The sequence below is a fragment of the Ascaphus truei genome, chromosome 10 (assembly GCF_040206685.1).
Source record: "Ascaphus truei isolate aAscTru1 chromosome 10, aAscTru1.hap1, whole genome shotgun sequence".
Taxonomy (NCBI): Eukaryota; Metazoa; Chordata; class Amphibia; order Anura; family Ascaphidae; genus Ascaphus; species Ascaphus truei.
In genome coordinates this window covers 16,672,421-16,682,405 of record NC_134492.1, presented here as the reverse complement: position 1 = coordinate 16,682,405, position 9,985 = coordinate 16,672,421, and the positions used below count along the sequence as shown (strand labels likewise).

The 9,985-nt window shown below is 45.1% G+C and overlaps 1 protein-coding gene across 1 annotated transcript; it reads right to left on the bottom strand.

The window, feature by feature from the left end:
* Positions 1–540: 540 nt before the first annotated feature.
* On the bottom strand, positions 541–2,536 carry JUN (Jun proto-oncogene, AP-1 transcription factor subunit). Its single transcript, XM_075616012.1, has one exon. It carries the CDS (start codon positions 2,170–2,172, stop codon positions 1,246–1,248), a length of 927 nt encoding a protein of 308 aa, XP_075472127.1. The 5' UTR covers positions 2,173–2,536; the 3' UTR covers positions 541–1,245.
* Positions 2,537–9,985: the final 7,449 nt, after the last annotated feature.

The following is a 9,985-nucleotide window of genomic DNA, read 5'->3' as shown; positions in this document are numbered from 1 at the left end:
GGAATACAGACCTCTGTTGAATACTGTTAGCTGTGTAGCTGAATTGTTCGCTTTTTCCAGTTAGCCTGCTTAAGGTGACAGGCAATGGTGCCCAGGACTAAAGATAACTTATTTAATGTTATTAATGTAGGGAGGACATTATCTACATATTTTTATTTTAAGACAGTCCACGACCTGTTCCATTTACCCTTTTTTGTTATTTTGCGCCAAGGAAGAAAATGAATTCTTACAATCTGAGTATCAAACATAACTCATTTTAAACAGATTATGTAACTAGACTATATGTATTGAGAATAAATATTTCTGTATCTTATCCATGTAAAAATCCATTGAGTCCCTTTATTAAAAAAGGTGTGTCTGTTCCACCTGCAGCAAAAAACTGAAGTCACTTTAGTTTTGGAAATTTGAAAATAAATAAAATAATATGATTGAGTTCTCCACCCCAACATGTAATAAATAAAAAGGTGCAATGTAGCTTACAAGACCCATACATATTAAAATCACTTGCTTATTGCAATGTAAAAAAACACAACACAAATATAAATTAAAAAAAACATTTCCAAATCTTTATTATATTTTCTTAAATATAGTCGAACGTTTCTGGAATTGTCCTCAGAAACAAACATAGAAAAATTATATACTTTATTACAAATGGTAAAAGGACGGAGTGCTCCAAATCTCTTATTTACAAAACAATATTATTAGGTTCATAACCCAAATAAAACCATGACAAATAAATTACAAACGGTTTGAAGCTGTTTTTATGGACATAATTCAGCTTTCAGAAAATAAAAAATAAAAAAAACACAGAAATGTACACATACACAGTTAAAGTAGAAGGCAGGCAGAAGTGTCATTTCATTTCTTTTTTAGAGTCCCAAATGCCTCCCTCCCACACCCTCCCTCTGTAAGAGTACTACAAAAGCAATCTAGTCTCTATAGCAGTTTAACCTTTTCTTAATACTGAATGATCATCAAAATGTTGTTAGGTCCATGCAGGTCTTGGTCCATGTGAAACACAGATCTGACGTCTCTTTAGGAGCAGGATCAGCACCTGACAGTGGACACTGCTTGCTGCTTTTGCCACTAGCTCAAACTGACTCCCCGCGCATGCGCGTTCAACACAATCAGGTCTCAATTGCCCTTTCATCCTCAACCAGGTGTTTCATCTGAAACTTTAATTTTGTTTTTTTCCCCCTCTTCCTCCCCATTAACTCATCCTTGGACATACACTCTCCAGTCTTTTCAAAATGTTTGCAGCTGCTGTGTTAGCATGAGCTGGCAGCCACTGTTGACATGGTTCATGACTTTCTGCTTGAGTTGGGCGACCTGTTCCCGGAGCACGTTGGCTGTGGAGGAGAGTTCAGAGTTCTGGGATTTTAAGTTTTTCACTTTATCTTCCAGCCTGGAAATCCTTTCCAGCTTCCTCTTTCTGCACTTGGACGCTGCGATCCTGTTCCTCATGCGCTTCCTCTCCGCTTTAATCCGCTCCTGGGACTCCATGTTAATGGGTGACAGCGGAGGGGTCTCCCCTGGCATCTCGGGCACAGTCTGTGGCTCTTCTTTCAGAGCCTGCAGCCTGGGGTGCTGCATTGGGGGGTTGCTGTGATGCGGAAGAGGAGGGCTAAAACCCATGCCAGTGTAGGCAGGCGCTGGGGTGATGGCACCAGGGTTGCAGCTGTTCAGATTGGCATACACAGGTGGCTCACAAGTGTTGCTGAAACCCGTGTTACCAGCCATGGAGGAGACAGGTGTCAGCCCAGTGCTGGCAGCTGGAGCAGCAGAGGTAACCACTGGCAGGTGGTTCTGGTTGTGAAGTTCTGCCAGCGCCCTGACAAACCCATCCGCAAAGCCCTCCTGCTCGTCGGTGACATGTTTGGGGCAGAGGAACTGCGTTGGGGTAGGGGTGGTGGTGACCATGCCGTTGCTGGACTGGATGATGAGCCTCTCCAGGTCAGGGGAGGCCAGGTTGAGGAAGTCCGGGGAGGAGAGGAGCTCGGCGGCCTTGTTCCGCAGGTGAGGCTTGGTGGCTATGCCGGTGGTGTCGGACAGGTTGAGAGTAAGGCTCTGCTTCAGCAGCTTGGCGCTGTATCCGTAGCCGGCCGCGTCGGTGTGGGCAAAAGCAGCGTTCAGCGCATCGTCGTAGAAAGTAGGCTCCATCTTTGCAGTCATAGAACAGGACACTGGGGTGCAAAAGTGTCACTTTCCCCCTCCCAGCCAGCCGGGGTTCCCCGAGGCAGCCGGGACCCACTACAAAGGCGAGCAGCAAACAAGTGGTCCCTCTGTGAGGAGAAGTCTGTGCTGTGTGTGCACGGGGGGAGCCCCCTCCCGTGGGAGGAACTCCCGGGGAAGTTTGCCGGAGTGTAGCGGGGGGTTCCCTGTGCGCTGCCGGGGTAAGCTGGGACCGGCAGTGAGGGTGAGCTGCTTGTCGTTTGTGCTCCTGCTGCCCTCGGCGGTCAGTGCTGTCAGTGCGCCGCTCCCCTCACTACTTCTCCCTCTGCGCCCGGGCAGCGCGGAGCGCACACTTATCTGCGAGCGGTCACCCGCTAAAAATAGCCCATGATGTCACCGCTGCCGCTTGCCATTGGCTGAGGCGGCGGGGGAGGGGGCGGGGCGTTGCAAATGAGCCTCCGTCGCCATGGAGACCGCCACTAGAAGATTCTTGCTGCCTCGCAGAGGCTCACGGGATGAGGTAATGCTGGTGCCGCGGGGCATTGTGGGCTGACGTATTGTTTTGGCGTGTGTAGTTGTTACCCGCCTCGGTCGCCGGGACGCGTGTTATGTGATGTGTTTTCCCGCGAACAGACGGCTTTCCCGCCACTCGGTACCTGCGCTGCGCCACCCAGGGGGGCCTAACCTCTAGTTATTGGAGGAGGGGATATCGGGGTCCTCGTTGGCTGCACCACCGGGCGGGGGTAGGCTCGGTTAGTGCTCCCCGGTCTCTGCGTGTGGGGGAGGCTCCGGGCCCTGTGTCCAGTCGGTGTATAGGACGTTGCTCTCGGGTTTGGGTGTCTTTGCCCTGCCCCCCCTGAAAGCTTGCACTCCTGTCACAGCCCCCGGCCCGGGATATTGAGAGGGCAGAGCCGTGGAAGTGAGACAGGTTGAAGCGGGGTGTGGGTGCTTGGGGCGGAGGTAAATAGGTAGGGAGTGGGTTGTGTGGGCAGTGTTGGGGGGAGGTAAATAATTGTGGGTGGGGGGTTAATAATGGGGGCTGTGTTGGGAGGGGTAAATAGGTAGGGAATGGGTTGTATTGGGGCGGGGGTAAATAATAGGGAGTGGGTTGTGTTGGGGGATAAATTGGGTGTGGGGGGGGTAAATAGGGAGTGGGGGTAAATAATAGGGTCTGTTGAGGGGGTAAATAGGTAGGGAGTGGATTGTGTGGGTGGGGGGTAAATAATAGGGAGTGGGATGTGTTGGGGGTAAAGAGTGTGGGGGGGGTGTAAATAATAGGGGCTGTGTTGGGGGGATAAACAGTGGGTTGTGGGAAGGTGTGTGCGGGAGGGAGGGGGTAAGTAGTGTGTTGTGGTGTTAAATAATAGGGAGTGTGTTGGAGGGGAGCATAGGTAAAGTGTGAGATCAGGTTTAAAGAAGGGAGTGGGGTATGCTTACTGTAGCTTGGGGTAGGGGTCATGGAGTGAGTTGGGCAGTTTAAATACGATTTGGAGGTTATGGGGGGAATCCTATTGCAGCGATGCGGGTAGACTGTAACCGGGTATAATGGGAGCACATTAAAGGCTGGGGAAAGAGGGATGTCATTTGGAAAGTGGGGTAGGGGGAGGGTTAGGGGAATTGGAATGTTTGGGGTAGATTGTTGGAGGCTTGTATTTGATTGGAGGGGGGATTAATAGGCAGGAGGAGAGAAGGTGATCAGAGAGGTGTGATATTTAATAATATCCCAAGTTCCTGTGGGACCAAGGAAGTATGAAAACATTTTTAAACTGGTTCTCTTATTTTGGTTGTACAGCTTTGTTGGGTTTAATAAGAGATTTAAAGCAGGCAAACATTACAAAAAAAGAACATACGTGCTTTTAAGTATAATTGGATTACAAACCAACAATACTAAAATAAATGGAATGAACAAAAATCAAGTGTAGTAAGGTTATTTACTCCTTGATCTGCTTCTATATATAAACTAAAAGATTATTCAGCAAATGGAAATCTACATATGTTTTTTCTATACACTAAATACACAATGTATTGTGTTTTTAAAAGGAACCCCTCCTTGCTTGTTATGACAAATTATGGCTTAAACATTTATAGTTTTGTCCAATGTTGAACAAGAACTGTGTGCAATTGTAATGAAGCACAGTATAACTGCTTTCTGTGTCGCTTAAACCACCTTGGAGCATACAGAAAATGAACATGAGGAAGAAGCGGTTACTGACAGAAGAAGAGTGGGGAGGGGCAAAGTAAGGAGTGTATGATGACGGAGCAGGACTGTCGTTTGACCGGTAGGGCAAAGAACATACTTGTATGAGAGGCTACAGGGATTTAGATGGAGTTAAGTGTTTAAACCCCTATCTTATAACCTATTAGCTGCACCATATTGTTTTCAGATGTCTATGTAGAAGCTCAGTCATGTGCAACAAGAGCCACACATGTAGCAGTGAGGGAGTACAGTGTTTGCAGGACATCACTTGCCCCCAGCCTGGTACAAGGCAGAATCAGGTCTAATTTTATATACCACCTGACTAGGGTGATCTTTCAGCAGTAAAGCCTGAACTGGCTGTATATGTATGTGGTAACTGGTAGTTTGGGAGTCTTTTTACTTCATTTTATTTGTGGTTTAGTTACTCTTCACAGCTTCGGAGGCATGCAGTGCTACACCTACTCCATTGGTTTCCAACCTTTTTAACAAACCTTTTAATTTATATTGGGAAATTCTGCATAACCCCAACCCTCTCCAATAGCGTGTCTGAGATCTGATGCATTGTAAGGAACAAAAAACTGTAGTAACAAAAATAGAGCACAAAAAAGGAGAGCACAATAAATATATATATTAATAAAAATAAACCGGTTAAAAGCTTGCATATGCAATCAGATCATAATAAATCCGCCACCCCACACTGGCGATTAAAGGCACAGCTGGATAACTGGGTATAGATTGAATAGTCCCAGGCAAAGTCCTAGAAGGTAAATGAGGAAAAAAATCCAAGCCAGTACCAATCTGAGACGCCGTCCTCGTGGGAGGGGGGGGGGGGATGTATACGTTGCTACAGTTGGCCCCGCTGATCACGGGAGAATATCAAGCTGAAGGAGGAACACTCCTCTTCGGGATATTACTAGATGTTCTTTCGGAACAACGCACACTGCCTTCTCTCCCTCTACATTGTAAGGCTGCGGCCCAGGTGTCGGCGCGGCGCGTGCAGCGGAGATCCCTGTTCTGCACTGAGCTGCAGGGAGAAAGACATGGGGGCGTGGCCATGACATCACCCGGCAGGTTCATCCTCTGGCTGAACCGCTGGGGGGGGGCGTGGCCAGTGCTCCATCGCCAGTTCTGAAGACCGTTTTTCTTCATAAAAATCTGTCCGCACAGCGGCCAAGGTAGGTAGGAGGCCCGGCCCCATTGAGGGGGATTTCTTGTCCGTGCGCTGAAGCAGGGACCTAGTCTAAGGAACCCCAACCCTCTCTAATAGTGTGTGTGAAATCAGATGTATTGTAAATTCTTCTGTATTTGGCATCAATTTTAAATGACCTGGAAATTTCAGGGAACCCTTTAGGGACCTACTCTGTTCATAGGGAAGGAGTTAACGAGGTGGGTGGGGACTTTAGTTGTTTTGTATTACAGGGAGTGCACTTGCTTTCCTGTGACTGACAGGTATTGTGCCCAGTTCTTGGAGAAACTGAGATAATGACCATATTGTGTGTGGGCAGTAATCAGCTCCTCCTTTCTGGGGGCCCAGCCCTGAGCTCCTTGTCAAGTCCTCTGCTTTAGTCCAGTTACACGCAATGCTTTAACCTGTTATGGCTTGGAGATGCCCTCGGTGTGTTAGCTTTTATACAGAAGGTCTTTCATTGTCTAAAATTTCTACCTACAAAATATTTGAAGGCACTAAAGGGTTTTAACCAGACACGATCACACACTGTTCAATAAAAGCTTGAGGGTTTATAACTCTTAAATTGGTAAGTAAGGAAGATAGATGTATAGATATAGAAATATATATTATACCTGCTGTCTAAATGAATAGCCTTTTTAACTGAAATCGTTGAGGTATAGATAATACATTATTGGCTAAATGCATTTGTACTTTGGAAACATCCATAAAACTTTCTACTGTCCCAATCTTTTCTGAATGTGATAAGGCATTTGGAAACGTGTGGGCGTTTAACCCACTGGCTGCTGTAATTACACAGAAATATACAAATTGTAGCATAGATGATAAATAGTGGAGATACTTCACTATTTTCCTACTGATGAACTATCCTGGCTAGCCCTATATTCTATCTGAAGAACAGGAAGACCAGCAAAGATTGGAGTGTATTTCAATAAAGCGAAGTAGCTTATGTTTCCTTTATTAATGCCACAAATGCAATAAATTCTGTGGAAAATTAGAGTTTGAACACCCCTTTTTGAGTCACTTTTATACAATAAAGCTGGGGTGACCAACTCCAGCTCTCGAGGGACACCAACAGGTCAGGTGTTGAGGATATCACTGCTTCAGCACAAGTGGCTCAGTGGTTGACTGACCCGCTGATTGAGCCACCTGTGCTAAAGCAAGGATATCCCTAATACCTGCCATGCATGTGGCCCTTGAGGACTGGAGTTGGCCATTCCTGCAATAAAGTGTCCCATAGCAAGGCTAAACAAAAAAATGTTTACTGCTAATAAACCACTTCTGTGATCCCCAACCTGGATCTGCAAACTGGTGCCAACCCCAGATCTATCCGGATTCACAGACCAGTCTTCTCACTAATCACCGTTTTCTTTTTTTTAAGGTCAAATTTTGTGCTATTTAGGATATTGTAGAGTACTGTAGTGCGGTCCTGAAGGGTGATACACCATACATTTGTGTGTTTTTACCTTAAAAAACATTGAATGAGTATACACATCGCAGACCATGTTAAAATGAATGATTTGCAATGCATGGAGGCACTGTGCATTATACACACTGCTGTGACCCGAGTACAACATTCTGCCATTTAACCCCTTGGCTGTCGGGGGATTGTGTGCATTACTGGTCTCTATGAGTGATCGGATTAGAGCCCATCCCCTGATGCCTGCCTAATAATGCTGTGCTGGAAGTGACATTTTAGAGTGATAAGTTGTGGTTACACCAGTTAGTTGATAAAATGTCACAACCCCACGTCTCCCCACGCCTGGCATTTTGATCACCCACAGCTCCTGTCACTGAACGAATGGACCGCCAAGAGCCGGGGAATGGCTTTGCAGGATGGTGAGGGAGGACCTTAGCACAACGGAAGGCGGGGGAGTTGTGGGGGTGGGCTGGGTCGCACTCCAAGATGTAAAAGGCTTCATGATTCAGCTGCAGGCGGTGTCATAGCTGTAACTGCTTCACTGCCAGACAGGATGAGCCTACAGCTCCTTACTGACCACTAATCAAATAGGGTGACAATCTGGTTACAGATATAGGGACTGGTTTAATCAGCCCTGATCTCACCTATAGATTAATATGTAGTTTACAGATAAAGTGATAAGTTTTTATAAAACGAATGTGTATGTGTATATATTTATTTTTAATTACATTTGTTTGTTCTGTAATTCTCTCCAAGTTATATTTCTTGGAGCCGAAGCATGTTTAATCAGCAAATATTAAGATTCGGGGTGTGAACATGTAAATATGCATGCTCAGTGTCCCTTCCTCGCTCCCTCCCTTTAATTCTAATAATTAATTCTATTTATTCAAGAAAATGCTGGTAAAGGTATATTATCTCTTATTTGTATGGCACCAACATAGTCCGCTGCGCAATACAATGTGGGAGCGAGGATATGCACCTTGTATGACAAGAGTACACATTAAGACAAACGGAGACCATAGGAATGAGGTCCAAGCTCCAAGGAACTTACAATCTAGAACAGGGGCGTGCAAACTTTTTTTGCTGCGCGCCCCTCGCCTGCGTTCTGCGCCCCCCCCTCCTTACCTTGCCGCCTCGTTGCCATGGACACGAGTGACGCCAGCAGAGTCAAGGTAAGTTTTAGAGTTGCAGAGGCCTCACGCGAACCCCCAGCATTTCATTTAAATGCCTCTGGGAAGAGCGCGGGGCCTCTGCAACCGCTCGAGACCCCCCCCCCCCCCCCACAGAGAAATCCAACGCGCCACCACATTGCGCACTGCTGTATCTAGAAAGTTCTCATTTGCAATGATTTAGTATTGCTAGGATGTAAATGTGATATTTTATCAAATGTGAATTGTTTCACTTGTGATGGAATACTAATGCAGCTGCTTTATATTTAAAAATAATTTCTAATCAATATCAAAAGTATATTTCTGAGTTTCTCTCTTGAGATACCTTGTACTGCTTCTAAATAAATGGTGAGATATTAACTAGCTTTTATTTTATCTCTGCTCTTTTTGTCTCGTGATCCCAGGCTGTTAGCACATGGCAAGATGGAATAACACTTACAAGTTCATTTATAAGTGTTGTGCGTAAAGTGTACATAGGGTCATTAGCCTGATGCTTAGATGGAGATTTTGACCTGGTGTGACCGGCAGATAGTTTGACCAAATGTAATGGAGATATTGATTTACTGTGTTCCAGTTAATCAATTATTTTCAGACCTGAGTTCATTTTATAAGAAATGATTAAATCATCACTTAAATGCATAGTGAGAGTGGCACTCTGCCACGCCCCTTCCTGGACGCAGGGTTTCTGGTTCCTGATGTCAGTGGAGAGCGAGAACAAGATAGTCATGTGTATACTAAATCTTTATTATATTAATTTGTCATTTTGTGCACAACAGTCAATGGTTGGATCACCTTTCAAAGTCTTAAGGGGAAAAAGCATATAGTATATAGAGCCCCACACCTCTGGAATGCCATTCCTCTCAATATCCGACAAGCAACCTCTCTATCAACCTTTAAGACCCAACTCAAAATACACCTTCTTAAGGAAGCATGTGAGTAGCACTATGAGTGATAGTTTTACACCACATACATAAACCTTGGCCCCTTCCAGACGCGCTTATCAGAACGCCCTCCTACTACCTCTATGTACTTCCTACCAACCAATTAGATTGTAAGCCCTTCGGAGTAGGGACTCCTTTTCCTAAATGTTACTTTAGTCTGAAGCACTTCTCCCCTTTGTGTTATTTATATTATTTGTTATCTATATGATTGTCACGTATATTACTGCTGTGAAGCGCTATGTACATTAATGGTGCTATATAAATAAAGACATATACATACTGTGCACTGGACTAGTATCAGTCCCCTGAATACCCAAAAATGAGTATACACATTTTAATTAAAAAAATGGCCATAGCACTAAGTAGTGTACATTTATTATGGATAATGGCAGGAGACAGCGCAAGATGTGACCGCAGTGTCTAGTATCAATCTGCACTACAAACAACAGCTTGAAGCGGTGGATGGGGGGGTGTGGGTGTGTAAGAGAATCTCCCCTAATTCTCAGATGTATTTATAATAAAGAGATAGATACCCACAGCACTCTAAATAAATAACTGTCCCACAAGTGTACTGGGGGGGGGAAAAAATCTCTATTTAAAAGTAATGTGAAAACACTCGAATATTAAATAAAAAAATACTTCTGGTGATACTGAGAAAACAGTGTGCCATCGACCCCACTCTGATCTCCAAGCCAGTGGGAAATAGGAACAGGGAGCACTAAAAGATGAACCACCTAGTGAAGGTCACCCAGCAGAAACACTGCTACAAACAAGAAATATCAGGACATATCCAATCATATGAAAAAACAAATGTCCAATAAAGGGGGGATATGTTTTGGGGACTAGGGCCTTTCAAGGTTATTCCCACCTATGTGGTACTTCCCTCAAAGTCCTCTTGCT

Excerpts from the sequence above, each read along its gene's own strand:
- JUN (XM_075616012.1), bottom strand. The coding sequence starts at position 2,172 with ATGACTGCAAAGATGGAGCCTACTTTCTACGACGATGCGCTGAACGCT.